The sequence below is a fragment of the Pangasianodon hypophthalmus genome, chromosome 8 (assembly GCF_027358585.1).
Source record: "Pangasianodon hypophthalmus isolate fPanHyp1 chromosome 8, fPanHyp1.pri, whole genome shotgun sequence".
Taxonomy (NCBI): Eukaryota; Metazoa; Chordata; class Actinopteri; order Siluriformes; family Pangasiidae; genus Pangasianodon; species Pangasianodon hypophthalmus.
This window is the reverse complement of record NC_069717.1, coordinates 12,727,594-12,746,763: the sequence shown is the minus strand read 5'-3', so window position 1 is coordinate 12,746,763 and position 19,170 is coordinate 12,727,594. Positions and strand designations below refer to the sequence as shown.

The window sequence follows — 19,170 nt, the reverse complement described above, 5'->3', positions numbered from 1 at the left end:
TGTAATCCTGTTTTATATCACTGCTACATAAAGCACATATCTTACATTTACGGCATTTGGTAGACGCCCTTATCCATAGCGACTTACATTCATCTCAGTTAAGGGCCTTGCTCAAGGGCCCAGCACTGGCAGCTTAGCGGTGCTGGGATTTGAACTCACAACCTTCTGATCAGAATCCCAACGTCTTAACCACTGAGCTACCACTGCCCCAGGTGGGGTAGACAGGTTAGGGAGCATGCCTGAGGTCAATCAAATGCCATGACAACGATGGTTTATCAGCACATGTGAAGATTTGCAAATCAAAGCACAGTTTCTTTGATTTAAGCACACAATAGGTAAATAAAATGCATTAAAAACTAGAATTGGTTTTGGCTCATACAGCTTTTTGAGACTAAATACAGCTGTGCATTATAAATACGTGTGCTATATTATTTTAACCATACGAAGATGAACTATTTAGGAAAGTATAGGCGCTATATCACTCCACATGCTGAGATGGACATTTACATTTTGTACTGTAACGGGAACATTACAAAGTACTTGTTCATGGAGATGATGTTATGGTCTCAGGTGGTGTGGAAACAATATTTCGAGGCCGAAACCGAGACAAGACCGAGACCACTGATTTGGTGTAAGACTAAGACCAGTCTCGAGGACCACAACACTAATAACTGCGTGCTTTAGCATGTCAAAATACCGATTAACGTCTGCCTAGACTAACGTACACTTTCATTTGTCTTTAAGATATTTGATTTAACTACATACATGATGTTGAACTGGGGCACGACAGTCGCATCTTAAATTGCTGGTAGTTAACCTACAGTATAATTAATAATCATTATCTAAACAATATCATAAACATTTCATCTTATTGACAGTGATTCACTCCTCAAAAATAAATGTATTTATACAAACAGTCCACTACGACTTCTCCTTGTTGGTGAAATTATTCTAAACGCAGGCAATATTTCACTAAAGTAATCTGCAAATAATGCGTGATTCCTCTAAAATAATAATGTGTAAAATACCAACCATACTAAATAGTAATGTGATATATTAAACAGTCGACTGCTACTACTGCTAATAATAATAATAATAATAATCATAATAATAATAATAATAAATAACCGGTAAGGCACGTCATCAGGCCACGCCCAGGCTCCGCACGTCTCCGTCACGCCACGCTTGACGCGCAGTGTATGTGTGGGTTTGCTGTCAGTCCTGTGAGCAATCAAAGCAGGATTTAGCCAAAGTTTACTTGGATACTTTATCAACGATTTTTAGCTCCCCTCTCTCTAACAGAAGGTCAAGTCGAATAGAAAAAATAACAGCGGATTAGTATCTATGTGTTAATAAGTTTGTACCTCTAAAAGGGCGACGCGCATTAGCTTAGCTAGCTAGCAGCAGGCTACCATGTAAAGAGACAAATCGGATACTGTGGACTGAAGCAATGTGATGGTCAACCAGAAAAAGACTACTTAAACTACTTATTCTCTGGTCATGCGACCGCTACGTATAGATGGCTGCTGCTTGGAAATAGTTGATATCTACAGAAAAAGAAAGTTGGTCACTCATCCTTCGTCCTGGGAGCCTTAATCGAGACCAAACACAGCAGGAACAGCAGGTAGGACTGCTGATGACTAACGACGTGGATGTTTGTGTTGTTCCGGCAAGTTAGAAAACAAAACACAATAACTTTGGGCAGCTTAATCACTAGTATGCTGCGTAGCTCAGGCTATAGATAACTTAGTTTAGTATTTCTTGACACACTTAAGTTTTCTCTCAGTATGATTTGGACCATACAGCGCTAGCTGGGCAGCTAGCTAGCTAGTTAAGTCAAGTTGTTTTTCTGTGCTTGTTTGCGGTTTTCTCCTGACAGACGCTTAGGAAGCGATGTTAGCTAGCCCTGCTTTGTAGCTGAAAGTAGCTTAAGTGAACTAGAATAGCAAACAAACAAACAAAAAAAACATATTTGGCAAAACGGCTGCTTCACAGAAGTATAGAAATAAATGGTTAGGCGAAGTTAAAACTACAAAATCAGCACAGCTAGCTACATAATGTGATTATGCCTGTGGTTTGCTCTTGGGTATAATTCTCACGCTAGGTTTCGTGACTTTCAGTTTTGCTGGGTAATACATTTTCGAGTTTACTAGTAGCTAGCATGTTTGTCCTATCATAAATCCAGCCTCTGATTTTAGTGCAAACTGGTAGTGTTGTTTCAGCAGCAGTGTTATTCTCCGTAACAGACCCCCAGTTTTACTAAGAGACAATGCTGGGTTTGGGACACCTCATCATCAACAACAACAGTGTGGCAGCCTTGTCATTGAATTTTTATTTTTAAACATTGTAGGAAAGGTTTGTGGCAATGCTGTTGTCTCAGGTTGCAGTAGATAGTAGTAAAGATCTTTGTTTAAACGCTTTGCACTAAATCCATATAATACATGGAAGTAGGACTTCACAATATATTTGTATACAGTGCATGCAGAAATGGCCTATTTTTCAGTACTTCCTTACATTTGAATGTTATTTCGTATTGTTTACATAATACAAGCTAAACCCAGCTATGCCAAGGTATGGATATGTTTAAATAGGGGTTGATCATGCTCACATAGAATAAGTTAGGATTTTTTATTTTTGTATCTTTGCTTCTGTGTATGATCATGTCTACATCACACACACAGTTATATTGCCTAGACCAGCAGTCATCAACTGGCAGACAGCAATCCAGATTCAGACCCAGTAAAGTATTTCAGTGAAACGAACTGAGTTCTTGGGGAAAAAAAATACTGTAGCAGAGCCAATCAACATACTGTGAGGGGAAATGAGTATTCAAACTCTTTTTTCACAACACTGTTTTTGTTATTTTTTTCCCTCTGTATACAGTATATCCATTTCAAATTTACACGCATATCTTTTGTCTTTTTACTTGTAAATATGAATAAAAAGGTATGTATTCATAAGCATAAATAAGATATGTTTAAAAAACAAGATTGATAGAGAAAAAGTATTCAGACACTATATTTAAAAAAAAAAAACTGCACCTTTTTGCATTATAAAAGACGTTCACGCAACCAGTAGGTTGAAGGTGAAGGAGCTTCCTAGAGTTCTCAGGGACAACATTATTAAACAACATTATTAACCTCCCTTGACAGGTGCACCATGCAAGATTTCACAACATGCTGTTAAAATAATGATAAGCAAGGGAAGAGAGAAGCCAGCAGTCATTCAAAAAGAGCTGAAGGATGAACTGAAAGCGGCAAGAATGACAGTTACATAGAGAACAATAAGCAAAGAACTGCACTGCAGTCATCTTCATTCCTACACACAATGCAAACCTCCGGTGCTAATAAAAAAGAAGCACAGTGATGCATGTCTAAAAGCATTTAGATGAATCAGCACTCAAATGGAACAATACACTCTGGTTAGGCAAAACAGAAAAATAGAACTCTTTGGCCATAATTCAGCTCATCATGTTTGGAGAAAGAAGGGTTGTGGGTATTATCCCAAGAACGCCATACCCACAGTGTATGGTACAGAGGTGAGAGCATCATGATATGGGGCTGCTTCTCTGCAAACTTGTAATTCCCCTCCTCCAATCTATAAAAGCCACAGAAAACCCCCTCAGATTGAAATTTCAACTCATCAACTTTGAGTAGTCTTCTCAACTACCAGTTCCTTTCTCATTTATGGAGTGACATCAAATCAACATGGTCGCGCACACTATGAGTAGTGTAAAGTACCCCATCTCTACTTTTAGATTAGTTTATAGCAGTATTGGCTTTGGGGCAATTAATATCCTGACAGTACTTGGTTACATCCATAACATTGACCATACTAATCACTGTTTTGAGAAGGTAATCATCAATTTTAGAGTGACGACGTTACAAGTTGCTAACGCTACTCTCTTGTTGCTGCACTGCAATTTCATTCGAAACGTTGCACAAATAGCCACTCAGGCCTGTAAATGTAAAATGCAGTTAAAGTAGCCTTTTATGAGCTTTACATGGTCTGATAGAGCAAAAAAAAAAAGACATGCTTTCATGGAGGTGTCCATGTTTTTTTTCCCAATTAGTATGTCAAACGTGCCAAGGTGGCAAGTGACCGTCATTACAGGTTGCTAATTACCACTTACAAGGCACCACGAATACTGCATATACACTATATAGCCAAAAGTTTGCGGACACCTGACCATCACACCCATGTGTGGTTCTTCCCCAAACTGGTGCCACAAATTTGGAAGCACACAATTGTATAGAATGTCTTTGTATGCTATAACATTACAATTTCCCTTCACTGGAACTATGGGGCACAAACCTGTTCCAGCATGACAGTGCCCCTGTGCACATTGTCATTATCACATGAAGACATGTTTTGCCAAGGTTGGAGTGGTAGAACTCGAGCGGCCTGTACAGAGCCCTGACCTCAACCCCACTGAGCACCTTTGGGATGAGCTGGAATGGTGACTGCCCCCAGGTCTCCTCACCCAACATCAGTACCTGACCTCACTAATGCTCTTGTGGCTCAATGGGCAACTCACCACAGCCGCGCTCCAAAATCTAGTGGAAAGCCTTCCCAGAAGAGTGGAGGATAACAGCAAATTGGGACTAAATCCCGAATGGGATGTTCAACAAGCACATGCTGTATGAATGTTATAGTCAGGTGTCCACAAATTTTTGGTCATATAGTGTATCTCACTGGCCAAGAAAGTGAATCTAGGGAGAAGATGGATGTTTCAATAAGACAACAAGCCCAACTTACAGCTAAAATAATTCAAGAAGGCCTTGCATGGTCTAGCCAATCTACTGACTTGAATTCCATTAAAAATTTACTGAATATTTTGAAATTGTGAATCTATTAGAGGGACCCTCATAACCTTGGGGAATTGAAGATGATTTGCAAAGAAGAATGGGTCAGGACTGAACCACAATGCAGCAATAAAGCCAATTACATCTTACCGTAGAAGTCTCGAAGCTGTAGCAGCTATGCAGCACGTACTTTGTAGTAATTTGTAGTGTCTGAATACTCTTTTCTCTGTCAATTTTGTTTTTTGAACATATCTTTTTTTATGAGTATTTTAAATACATACTTTTTTTGTTCATATTTGCAGTATGAAAAAACATGCAACATAAAAAGACATTAATATTAAAGAACAAAAACAAAAGTGTGCCAATACTTTTTCCCCCTCACTGTATGGAAAAAAAAATCTGGCTGTAGGTCAGCAAGGCTGTTTTCAAAACATGAACCTTCGCAGCTTATATAGCAGATCCTCTACTGCAGTTTGTCCAGTCACACTCACTTATATAAATTATTTAGATGAAGACGATTGGACAAAGTAGCATGTGTTTCTCCATGCGTCTCATCTGTTCAGAGTCCAAGTGGTAGCTAGGGGTGTTACGGTTTGCAGTTTTCACAGTGTGATAACCTAGACTAAAAATATTACGGTATTAATTGACCTTATAAAAGCATACAAGCTGGTGGTGACAAATAAAGGAAATATATTGTATGTTATGAAATCTTTGTACAAAAATCTATTCATATATATATATATATATATATATATATATATATATATATATATATATATATATATATAACAACTGGAAACAAAAAGATCAAATCCTCTAATTATTCTTCTTTCTGTGGGATAAGACAGAAAGTTCATAAATGTTGCCAGAGGACATCTGTAGTAATTATGATTGATTTGCATGGGATAAGTAATTGCTGTATAAATCAGAGAGATGATAGTGTCTTCACATTGTATTCATGGTTGTCGCACTAAAAATTCCATACATAACCTTACCTTATTTTATTGCAGTATTTCTCTTCACCTAGGCCCTGTGTTTCTTTGTATATGCATCAATGTCCTTTACTTTCCATCCTCTCTGTAAACATATGGATAGAATAACAACGATTGAAGCATATGTGTGACAATAAATATACTCAGCTGTCAGTTTATTCCTATTTATGTGTCTGTGTATTACACACAGAAATGAGTTACATGGATGACTGTGTAAAAACAGCAGCACAGCTAAACCTGCCACAGCATATATACAACTATGGGTTTGATGACTATTTGAACATTTAAACCATTCTTTTGCTATTTTTTTAAAATGCCACACAGATGTGTACACACACACACACACACACTTTTTATTGGCTCTGTATGGGAAAATGCTTTATTACAGCAGCCACACTAGTTTAGAAAATAGAAATAGGTGTAGAAATAAATTGTACAAGATACTGTAAATAGGTCAGGCTTATGGATCAACAAATACAGCAACCAAACAGTTAGTATATTGGACCCATACTTTCACTAGATGGTATGATATTGCACGTTCAGATTTAAGATAAAAGTTAAACAGTGTGATAGCAGATTGACTTCTGACTTTCTGGCTTGTACAGTCTCATTCAATTATACAGTATCAGTAAAGTACAGAACTGTGTGTTATGTAATATATCAAATAACCAGAGTAAACATCAAGTTTTTAAATGCATTAAATGCAAAATAAACCAACAGCATAGAATGCTGCTAAACTTTGTGTGGTTCTGTCTGATACTACATGCTTTACTAACAAAAGCACGTCCACATGTTCAGGCATGAGGTGAGTTCGGAGGTATTTAACACCCCCACTGAAGTACAAGCTCTATTCATTGAGAAAGTAATAGATGCTGTAAGTATTTTCACTTATAGTTTCGCTTAAAAGTTGTAATTGTGCCTGACGTGAGCGGTATGCTTATCAGCTGTTCATGTCCCAAAGTGCTTTGTCAAAAAAAAAAACATAACACACTACATAAGATAAATAAATCCTATATTTATTCCACATTGCACATCGTAATAAAAAAAAAAAAAATTAAACAAAAGCATACCAAGATGAGTATTGATGAGGGGGTATTATTATAATATTATTATTAGTTATTAAGTATAATGAAGTTAAGCTGTCATAAATTTTGAGGTACATGACTAGGTACAAGTGTATTCCCATCATCCTTAGAAAGAATGATTTATGTGCTTTCATTGTGTAGGTGATTCTGTGCTCCAACACACTTCAGTACTGTTAGTTTATCTGAGAACTAGCATGACTGGTTACTGACAAGTCTGAACAGATGCTTTTACTATACATTTATTCCTCTGTACTGCTCTACAGGTTTCCTTATGCAATAGGCTACAAACCTAAATACATTTGAATAAAATTGCTGGTATGTTTAGCACACATTCTTACATGACGGCCTAATAATCTTCTTATCAAAAATTCCATGGATTACATGGATCTCAATCTGGGTTCAGCTTCCATTTTTCTCGTGACTACTTTGTGTTATTTCTGTACTCTATATCTAGTGCTGCTTGGAATTTAGTTGCAGAGTTATCACATTTCCCTACATCGTGATAGTATAGGGCAAATCTACAGCTTAGCCACAGATTCATTGATTTGGTCGTAATAATATAAATCATAACCTTAAATTTGTACATTCCACTGAATATGTAAGTTTAGTTGAATCTTAGTGAGCAGTTTCCATGGAGAGCTTTTGGATTTGTTTGCTTTAAGTTAAAACGTAAGTGGCTATAAGAGCAGGAGCTTTCATTTCATTTCTGAGTAACAGGAGTTTTGTTAACAAACAGGAATGGCAGGCTCGGCTGTGTAGCTCCTGGTGACTGTGAGTTCTGTGGCAAAATGCAGATTAACTGGACAGTCTTTAGAAGCTGCACTGCTTCAGAAGGTGGATTAATTAGAAAACCAAAGTATTTCAGTGATTTGCCCAGAATCAAACAATAAGCTATTATTCCATGTTTTCATGAGTTAGATTTGACATGGTGCCAAATTCACCCCAGCTAAAAACACACTTCAACACCTCGCACAAATAATAACGGTACTTTTCCCCCCTAATTATTTGACAAAATTTTTATGTAATTGGATGTGTGGCTAGATGGGAGGGGCCAAAAAAATAGTAAGCTACGGTTAACTGGAATTATGCGGCAGATTAACTGGAATTGTGTGACATATGATTACACAATACCACACAATGGTTTAACCTAAAAATGATGAAAAAAACAGTTAATCACATCCTCTTTCTACAGTGTTCAGAGCCATATGAATGTCAGAAACAAAAATGTAAAAAATTGTAGCTCCTCATTATCTTGGTTATTCCATCTCTCTTCTTTACTGAAACACCTCTTTTGATTAAAGGATGGGAAGAAAAATTAGTCTGGCTACATGTTCCTAAAAGCTTTCACAGTTTTTCGTTAATTGGGTGAGTGAGTCTAAAGTTATATTACAGATACTGATACTGAATACTGAAGTAAACATCCTTGACTTGGCAGTGGTGATACTGTATTACGCCAATTTTGTGGATGTTGGGGGAAAAACTGTATTACACCTCCACAGTGTAGGAGGGGCATTACTTTCTACACCATTATTATCAAAAATCAAGAAAAGCTCCCATGGTCTGTTTTTTGGCCTGGCTGGAATGGGCTATGTCTCAGAATGTGATATAGTGATAAGTGGCGAGGCAGATCTCCCAAAAAAGAAAAAAAAAAAAAAAAACCTAATTGTTTTTGCTTTACTCTTCATACCAGTAGTCTGCCTGCAGCTAATTTTTAAAAAATTTATTTATGCTAATTTACAAAAATCTAGTCAATCACACAGAAACCTCAGACAGTGGTTACAAGTGATTTTCTTTTTCTTCCTCATTCATGAAAATAATTTAGAGTAATGTGTTCAGTTCTCTGGTCAGTGTAGAGTTTAATTAATTTTTTTAAGATACTGTAACACTTCAGATGACTTTATGAGCCCTCAGGCTTTTTTGTGCTGTTACATTCCTGTGTTCAAAAACCATCTGCGTCACTGGTTGCTGGCTGACCTTACCTAGTCACTGAGGAGGGGGGGATGATCCAGAGTTATTTACAGTTAGTTATTTGCCAGTAGACACTGTTTGTATTTTGGTCATTTTCACAGCTCAAATACTAAACAGACAAAATGGCTGAGTCCATTAATTCCTAAAAACGTAATGGCATAAAGTCTTTGGCTATTCTGTGTGTTGTTTCTCACGTCATTGTTTTCACATTGCAAATGTTTAATTGCGAGTTAATGGAGTGATGAAAGCGTTGTGACCTGCACTATTAAAAATAAAAAATGCCCACAGTCTTTAATATTTTTTTATTTGTGAACTGATTCCAAGTTCTAGTAATACAAAATGTGGAAAAGTTCCAGGGAGTGAATTCTTATGCAGGCCACTGTATGTATTAATTATATAGTGTTGTATATTAATCTATCCTGTTGTGGGCCTGCAATTATCAGTTCATCATTTGTGGGACAAAAGAATGTGCCAGCACTGACTGTCTCATAACATTATAATTTCTTAAATATGTACTGTATGTTGTGTATTTCTTATCAAACGAATAATCTTATTATGTATGCTGGTTATATGCCGGTTAACAGTGGTCCCTTTCATTTCTCATCTCAGCAGCAGGGTAGCCATAATAGCTGCATGATGGAGTGATGCAAACTTTAGCTGGCAGGCTGACGAAAAGCCATGGAGGGAGTAGAGCGAGAAGCTTCTATGGGGAAGAGTGGCAGTCTGACAGAGCTGACCGTCGTGCAGAGTGTTGTACCTTTGGACGGGCTTACTGAAGATGAAAGTTCATCGCAGCCTGATCTCAACTTTCCTCACATTACTGAGGACACAACCTGGTTAATGGTTCAGGAAGAAGAATTAACCTCCTCTGAGCTGCAGGAGCTCGGCTCTGCCTTGGGTGAGGAAGGGGAAAGTAAAGAGACCGTGGACAATCCATGTGTTCAGAATGGGGAGGAAGCTGAAAAGGATAAACCACAGAACAACAGCAGTGCTACTGTAACAACCAGCACATGTCCAGGTAAATAAGTGTCAGTTAAGTCAATTAGCCAACAGCAAACCATGTAATTTAAACAAAGAACTATTTTGTTTCAAAATTATTCCATTTATTTGCAGCAATGTACTTTCATTCAAACATATTATAGAAGAAAACATTCCCATTCTTTGCTAATAACATTCCCTTGCAGGTACCAGGTTTAATTATTTACAAACTTGCATTATTTACAAATTTGAATCTGTGCAGTAAGCATTTAGGTTTCGTGGAGTTACAACTGAAGAAACTCGCTTTTTCCTATGTGTGATTTGTAGTTTTTACAAATCTTTTCCAGTCATTTTCCTGATGGATAAGCAATCAGAAGATTTCTTAGGGAAACACTTATTCATTGGCTGAAGGCCTTTTTTTTTTTTTTTTTTTTTTTTTTTGGTAAATTCATTTGAAAACCCAGTTTGTTTGGCTTACTGGGCTGTTGCTCAGACTACAACATTAATACAAAACTGCGTCTGTCATAGTTAGCTATTTTCCACTATGTTAAGCCAGTATTAATTGTCACCATCCAATACAGCCATGTATGTTAAACCCAGCTACTACTCCAACTGATTTGAATAATTAACGTATCCTGTCACTATCGAATTAGGAGTACGGTATATAGAATGGCTAGGTTTTGTATGTTTGTTCAAGATGCTTAGATAGCGAAAATACCTTTTGCATAGACTTGTCGTCGTAAATGCTCACACACTACTATCAATATTCATAGTATTACAACATTTTTTTTCTTCATTGTATGTCTCAGAGCTGCTGCAGAGCTCCACTCTCTCGTTGTCTGATCATTTAAAGTTGGGCCGAGATGAGTCAGAAGCTACAGGACTAAACGTGGAGTGCAAGATATGTGGGGACAAAGCTTCGGGGTTCCACTACGGTGTACACGCCTGCGAGGGCTGCAAGGTACCTGCTTGATCTCTCTGCTACTCAAGTTTTAGGATTAGAAACATGCGAGTTGAGATGTTCACAACTTTCTATAAAGTGACAAATCTAAACCACTGGCTCGGATGATTCCTCAGAACAATCAAAGGGCACGTGTGGTACAACACGCCCCTGTCCCCGCCCCCCCCCGCCACAACTTTAGTTCCGAACTGCAATTAGTTCATGCCTGCAAACTACAAGCGACACAAGGGAACTGATGCTCACTAGTGTGGATGCAGGGTTAGAGTTCATGTTAGAGTGCTGATAAATTATCACACTGCATGCACCCCATGCTGGATTCCAGTCATTAATATTTTATAGGTCATTTTTGAGGTCAGGACATACCTAACAAAATGTTTTGGGTTGGATGTTTCATAGTAAAGTGAATTTTTCATAATTCACTGACAATCTATTGCTGGGCTTTTAGATATAATGGGGACTTTAAGCATCAATGGCTATAGAGACAGCTATGGCAACCAGAAAATAAATCTATGTTAATGCTGTCACTCGGCATGACATATGTATATTTCCTTATATTGTGCATTGACATGCACACAGTCCCCTCCTCTTCTGTTTTTGCTGTACACTGAAGATTTGGGTTTGAGATCAAAAGATGAATGTGAGACAATAGATCAGAATTTCTAGATGTGTTAGCTCTAGATATTTACATCTAGATTGATGGCAGTGGTGGCTCAGCAGTTAAGGCTCTGGGTTACAGATCAGACAGTTGGGGGTTCAAGCCCCAACACTGCCAAGCTGCCACTGTTGGGCCCTTGAGCAAGGCCCTTAACCTTCTCTTCTTCAGGGCGGTGTATCATGGCTCACCCTGTGCTCTGACCCCAACTTTCTAACAAGGTGGGATATATATATACAGTTGTGTCCAAAATAATAGCAGTGTGTTTAAAAAAGTGAGTAAACCTCCTTTGTTGTGTTGGCAGTGTGTTTTTGGTCATAGTCTTTCTGTATGACGAAGTTCCTCCTAATTAGATTGGATGCATTTCTCTGTAAATTGGCAGACAGGATGTTTCTGTAGACCTCTGAATTCATTCTGCTGCTACCATCATGAGTTACCTGCAAGCCCAAGCCATGACACTACCTCCACCATGCTTGACCAATGAGCTTGTATGTTTTGGATCATGAACAGATCCTTTCTTTCTCCACACTTTGCCCTTTCCATCGCTTTTGTAGAGGTTAATCTTGGTTCCAGAACTTTTGTGGCTCATCTCTGTATTTGTGAATTCCAGTCTGGACTTCTGATTCTTACTGCTCATGAGTGGGTTGCATCTTGTGGTATGGCCTCTATACTTCTGCTCTTCTCAAAGTCTGGATTGCGATACCTTCTGGTCAGGTCACTGACTGTTGTTTTTGGGTTTTTCTTCATAGTTCTCAAAATGTTTCTGTCATGAGCTTGTTTTCCTTGGCTGACCTGCTTGATGTCTGGTTGATATTACACCAGTGGTTTCTTACTTTTTCAGGACATTTCAAATTGTTGTATTGGCTAAGCGCAATTGGCTATGCTTGTGCAATGGCTCTGATTGATTCTTGTTACCCAGGTGTGCCCTGTTATATTGATTGTTTAAACAGTTAATAGCTCTCAATGTCTACTCTGGGTTTGAACTCTGGGTTACAAGAAACACCTGTCAGTCACATGTTCCAATATTTTGATCACTTGAAGAATGGATGGGATAAAAAAGTTAAATTTTCTATGTTGTTTAACAAATCTTGATGTAAATATGAGGAAAGGAAAGAAATGAAAGAAATGAAATTCTGATCTATCGTCTCATATTCATCTTTTGATCTCAAGCCTAAATATCTTTAGTGTATAGCAAAAGCAAAAGAATTGGCCTTGCCATTCCAATACTTTCAGAGGGGACTGTACATGTTTATTTAGATTGAAGAAAATGAAACTTTTAAACAAGTATTCAGATTTATATATGATTACACTTAAAGGTGCATTATTTTCTGATTTCAAGGGGTTTTTCAGACGCACCATTCGTATGAAGCTAGAGTATGAGCGCTGTGAACGGACCTGTCGAATCCAAAAGAAGAATCGCAATAAATGCCAGTACTGCCGCTTCCAGAAGTGTCTGGCTCTCGGCATGTCCCATGATGGTGAGATTTGTGCAGTCACATTAAAAGCCAAAGATAAGAGCTCAACAATTTCAACATATAATTTTAGTTTCATATTTGAACATGAGAAGAGAAGAGAAGCTTGATCATTTGCCTTGTGGGAAAATTCTCTTGCACATTTTATGTTACATACTTTGCATAGTAGTGATGTTTCTCAGTTACTTAGGAGTTTCATCACTTTAATGAAATGTGCTCACGTACTTTGTGTCAGAATAAAAGCAGCTATAAAAAATAGTTGGTTTTTAAATTATTACTTTAATACATGCAGTAATTTTGTCTGAGGCCTCAAACAGTGAGCAAGTAAAAGGCAATATCAGTAAAACATGAGGATTAAGGCTTTTTTCAATTATTATTTTTGTTATTTGCTGCCAGTTCTTGCAACATACTTGAGCTTAGGAACATGCTGGAAGTCAAAATCTAAATAAATTATATCCTGTAACTCCACAGCTATTCGTTATGGCCGTATGCCAGAGGCAGAGAAGAAGAAGCTGGTGGCAGGACTGCTAGCAGGAGAGAAGAGTCTGCTGAGCCCTGGAGGCTCTGATCTCAAAACTTTGGCAAAGCATGTCAACTCAGCCTACTTGAAAAACCTCAATATGACCAAGAAGAAGGCACGAAGCATCCTCACTGGAAAAACCAACTGCACCCCGGTATTTCCATCCTTTACCTACACACTGAAGCATGTTTGTGTTTGACGAGTCAAAGAATTCGTGTCTGTGTAAAGGATGTAACAGTTACTACTAAATCATAAACATGATCATTACTCAGTAGATTTCACAATCATATTATTCTCAGTCCAGAACTTTAATCTCTAAACTATTTGTAACAATGTTTTATGTAGCACAGTAATATTTGGTGAAGCTGTAATTGAGCCACTCTTGCTAAAACGTGGATGACAAAATTTAGTACAGAATAGTGCATTATTTATTTATGTAGATTTTGCCATAGTACATTCTTTATTGTCCAATAGTCTTGAAATTTCATAATCATGAAAAATTAACTCCTACAACAATGCAGCAGTGTAACAGTCTGAGAGACTGTTATTTATGGAAGTTCAGAGAAAAAAACATTTGCTGTAAATTTGTGTATCTTTTTGTATTTTGTATTTGTTTGTGTTTATTTTAATAAACTGTATTTATTAGGGGTCATAACACCAAGGACAAATTAGAACTTGTTCAGGTTGAACTTTTTTGCTCCATCTGTATGTTATACTAAAATAACTTAAAAATCCCTAGTCACTGTAACCGTTCTAGGGGTGGTACTCATATGTTTAAATTAAAAAAAAATGCAATACTGTCAATTTTCTAAAATTAGAATAGGTCATGTGTGTATAAACTAATAGAGAAATTATATCTGCCATCATTACTAGAAACTATATTAATGATGCCAAACATAAACTGAATGCACACTATATGGCCAAAAGTTTGTGGTCACCTTACCATCATACCATTATGTGCTTTTTGAACATCCCATTCTCTGGAATTTAGTCTCCTCTTTGCTGTTATAACTATATCTTTGCTGAGCGTGGCTGTGGGGATTTGTGCCCCTTCAGCCACAAGAGCATTAGTGAGGTCAGGCACTGATGTTGGGTGAGGAGGCCTGGGGTGCAATCACTGGTCCAATTCATCCCAGAGGTGTTCAGTGGGGTTGAGGTCAGGGCTGTGTGCAGAACACTCGAGTTCTTCCACTCCAATCTTGGCAAACCATGTCTTTATAGTCATCGCTTTGTGCACAGGAGCATGGTCATGCTGGAAAGGGTTTGGGCCCCTTAGTTCCAGTGAAGAGAAATTGTAATGTTACAGCATACAAAAATATTCTAGACAATTGTGTGCTTCCAATTTGTGGCAAAAGTTTGGGGAAGAATCACATATGGGTGAGGTGGTCAGGCGTCTACATACGTTTGGCCATGTAGTGCATTTTGCGAATAGATGTGTATTCCAAAATCACATCTCAGTCAAGGAGAAAGTTGTCTCATCTGCCAACATAATATATGTTTAATTCATCTTATTGAAACAGATAATGGATGCTGTGTTTAGACCCATCTGATTGTATTTATTTATTTATCAGCCTTTGCACATCTTCTCTTTCTGCAGCCCTTTGTGATTCATGATATGGACTCATTGTGGCAAGCAGAGAATGGTTTAGTCTGGAACCAGCTGAATGGTGCTCCCCCAAACAAAGAAATTGGAGTGCATGTCTTCTACCGCTGCCAGTGCACCACGGTGGAAACGGTTCGAGAGCTCACAGAGTTCGCCAAAAATATCCCTGGCTTTGTAGAGCTCTTCCTTAATGATCAGGTATTAATGTAGTAGTAATCTTTAACCTTTTTGTTTTGAGAAGAAGATTCATTCTTATTAAAAGCCCCGTATGTGGTTATGACGGTAATTCAGTGCTCCACTGTTATAGAAAAGTCATGTCAGGTTCACTCTTTATATTCTTTGCACTTCTTATGCCTATACTTCTCTCTTAGGTAACTTTGTTAAAGTATGGTGTCCATGAGGCCATTTTTGCAATGCTACCATCACTCATGAATAAAGATGGACTCCTGGTAGCCAATGGGAAGGGCTTTGTGACGAGAGAGTTTCTTCGTAGCCTGCGCAAACCCTTCAGTGAAATTATGGAACCCAAGTTTGAATTTGCTGTGAAGTTCAATGCTCTGGAGCTGGACGATAGTGACCTGGCTCTGTTTGTTGCAGCCATCATACTGTGTGGAGGTGAGAGTTTAAGCACAACAGCAATACAGATATGTGATCATTTGTAGTAGTAGATTTGTGAACATCTATTATCTTAATTTCATCCAATTGTAGATTAACATAAGTTCAGAAATTGATTATGAGCTTAGCACTTTGCTAAGCTATTCCTTCATTTTGTTCAAATCTTAGTGACTGGTATAGTATATTAGGCAAGGGATACTGCTCTACTGGGATTGGATTGAGAATTAACTCATTTCAATGGGATTCAGATCTGGCCTTTGACTAGGCCATTCCATAACCCTCCATTTCTTCCTTTTGTGTGCACCTGATTTCAATTTGGAACATTCGACTTAGTGATACACTGTGATATATTAGTGATATGTAGGGGTGTGCTTACTTTTTCCACAATAGAAAATTTATATCAATTATATAAAGGATGAAAGTAATGTTAATTTTAAGTGCCACTTGTCATCAAGTGCCATTGTATCACCTTTCTCTCTCAGCATTGTTTAAATGACTGCATATCTGTATGTCCAAATATGTTGAAAAAGTCTAAACTTTTCATGGGGTGTATTTACTTCTTCACATGACTGTACATTCTAAACATTGTCTTTCTAGAAATGATCAGCCAAGCCTCATGTGTCTATCATCTGTCTCTTGATACAGACCGCCCCGGACTCATGAATGTGAAGCAGGTCGAGCAGATTCAGGACAGCATCCTCCAAGCTCTGGACCAGCACCTCCAGGCTCACCATCCTGAGTCAGTCCACCTCTTCCCCAAACTGCTGCAGAAGATGGCTGACCTGAGGCAGTTGGTCACAGAGAACGCTCAGCTGGTCCAGATGATTAAGAAGACTGAATCTGAGACCTCGCTCCATCCGCTTCTACAAGAAATCTATAAAGACATGTATTAAGTCTTATGACTTAGGACTTTCAAACTGAATTAAGAGACATGTTGCACACAGGCATCCACGGTGCTGCAGATACCATAGAATTTTTATATTGGCAGTTATGGAGTTTTACAAATACTATGTTCGAAAACTGACTTTTTTTCTTCGGGGCAGGGTTTTTTCCCAAAAAAAAAAAAAAAATCTTGATTTTTGTGAAGGTCAACCTCTGTGTCCAGCTGGTGAAAAGCACATTAATATCACCCAGAATATAACAGTATTTTGATAAGATGTGTGTTATATGGACATCCTTTTTCCAGTTGTTTCCAATTAATTAGACTTTAAATGAAAATAATTGGAGTAGTAGTAATTGTATCATTTTACATATTTCAAGGCTGCTTCACATACCTAAATCAAGATTTCACAGGACTTTCTAGGCTCTTTCTAATTCTCTTTATTAATTAATTGATTCACTGATTAACATTTATTGATAAAGGCCAGAAGTATCAAACTCAGTCTAATAATGTAGCATTAGGAAGTAATCAGAAAGGTGGGGAAACTGTTTCACTTGGTGAATTACTCAGGGGTTGAGTAACTGCCTGTCATTATTTTCTCCTACAGTTACTTGCTTTACATTTGAAAAATAACTTAAATAGCCATGTCAAATTCACCATGACCTTGAATTTCAAGTCAATCTAATATGCATATGGAACATAAACACTTTGCTGAGTTAACTCATTTCTCTAGTACTATGTACTGTTTCATGAATTGATTTAGGTATACTTTATGTAACTTTCTTGAGTTGGTTTCTTAAAGGAATAGTTTGTACTTAGAAAACAAATCTTGATTTTTCCCCCATTAGTAGTGTAGAGATTTGCACAACAGTTCTGCAGTTTCAAATTGACTAGTTAGAAAGACCCATTACACCTAGTTTGTAGAATAGCAGAATATCACTAAACTAAAAATCAGTATTTAGTTTCTGGTCCTGTGTAGGTGAATTCTGATGCAGATTGTGGACATATACAAAGCAGACCATTCTGAAGTATAATTTGTTCTTAATTGAGAGCTCACAATCTAATTCTATGTTGGAGCAAAGTCATATTTATGTTTATTCATTGATCTAGTTACCCTAACATACACATATATAATTTAGTCTTTTAACAAATCCTAATCATGTCATGTGTCTTATGTATTGGCCCATACGTAGTATCAAGTAAAATTGTTTAGAACCTTTAGTCTTTAACCCTATTGATATGAAACTGGTTGTACATTACAACTGATTTCATGTCTGTAGAATATTCCATATTTTTCCCTAGATTTTAACTAGATTTTAATGTCCTATTTGTAGGCATTTGAGATTTTATTGTGTGATAAAATGATTACACTTGCTGCTGTAAAAGCTGAAGAGCACAATATAAATGACCTGTATAAATAATGGGATGTTTATCTGGTTATGTGGAATCTTTTTTTAAATATCTGTGCTGAATGTACACACACAAACTTTTCACTCCACTTCACTTCAAGCCATGCTTTTCTCACACCACCCAGAACACTTTTTTCATGATGATAGAAGCCTTATGGTATTTTGTTTGGTATTAATTCTCAATACCCAGTCAACACTAAATTAAAGCCCAGTATCTTAATTGTTGTTGTTTTCTGTGATTCCCATTATCACTTCAACTTGTTGACCTGACTTGCATGGACTCTTGGACATAAGGTACTACATATCTAAAGATCTGAACTCACAACATTCTGATCAGTAGCCCAAAGCCTTAACAAGTGAATACTATGACTTGGTATGTCAGGCTAGTATGCTTCAGAGATAATTGCCTAATTTTCAGTACAAAACACTGTGTACAAACTACAGGATGTCCCAAAAGTCTCCAACCATAGGGGCAATTAACACTTTTTTGTAAAATGTCTTCCAAAACTTAACTTCATACTTAGTTTATATTATATTTTTTTTCAGATAGCCTTTAAGAATGCCTTTGACAAAAGTCAAATGTATTGAAATCATTCTAATGGCCGGGAAGCTGTCGCAAGGTTGCGATGGACATGCAATTACATGCCTGACACCAGATGTGTTAACACCAGTTCATCATGAGTGGGAGAGACGAATCTGTGTGTGTTTACAAAAAATGGCAATCATGTAGAGGGTGTTTTGTAAATAAAGTTATATTCTGCTTAAAAAGTGTTAATTTCCCCTACGTATGGAGACATTTGGGACACCCTTTATTTCGGTATTGGTGTCTCCATGTACAAATCCCGATAAAATGCCAGTTGCTAAATTAATATGTCTTGATCAGCTTTATGATGTGCAAGTGACAATTGAATGGGTATGATAAGTCAGATTTTTTTCAATTAAATTTTCAGTCAAAATTGTGCATTCACATAGTAAATGTTTTAATTAATATTATACATTGTGTGTGTGTGTATGTGTATATATATATATATATATATATATAATATAGTTGGTTGAACTGACTGTTTGAAATACATGTAACTTGTTTATCCTAAATGTACTTATTTATATTAAGCTTTAACTTACTAACCATCAGGGTCAATTTAAAGAGGAGTTTGGAGCCGTTTGTGATTCAAACAGAAACTTCTGACCAAATGACAATCATTACTTTTCTTTGCAAGTTATTTCCAC

General features: G+C 37.3%; 1 protein-coding gene across 2 annotated transcripts; it reads left to right on the top strand.

Annotated features, from left to right (window-relative positions):
• Positions 1–1,147: 1,147 nt before the first annotated feature.
• On the top strand, positions 1,148–18,160 carry ppardb (peroxisome proliferator-activated receptor delta b). 2 transcript variants are annotated; one of them, XM_026919762.3, is made up of 8 exons: positions 1,148–1,624; positions 9,463–9,868; positions 10,638–10,789; positions 12,781–12,919; positions 13,385–13,587; positions 15,031–15,234; positions 15,408–15,651; positions 16,297–18,160. In XM_026919762.3, exons 2-8 carry the CDS (start codon positions 9,529–9,531, stop codon positions 16,542–16,544), a joined length of 1,530 nt encoding a protein of 509 aa, XP_026775563.1. In that variant the 5' UTR covers positions 1,148–1,624; positions 9,463–9,528; the 3' UTR covers positions 16,545–18,160. The 2 variants fall into 2 exon arrangements, with proteins under 2 accessions (XP_026775563.1, XP_026775553.1); XM_026919752.3 differs by having other exon boundaries at positions 9,460–9,868.
• Positions 18,161–19,170: the final 1,010 nt, after the last annotated feature.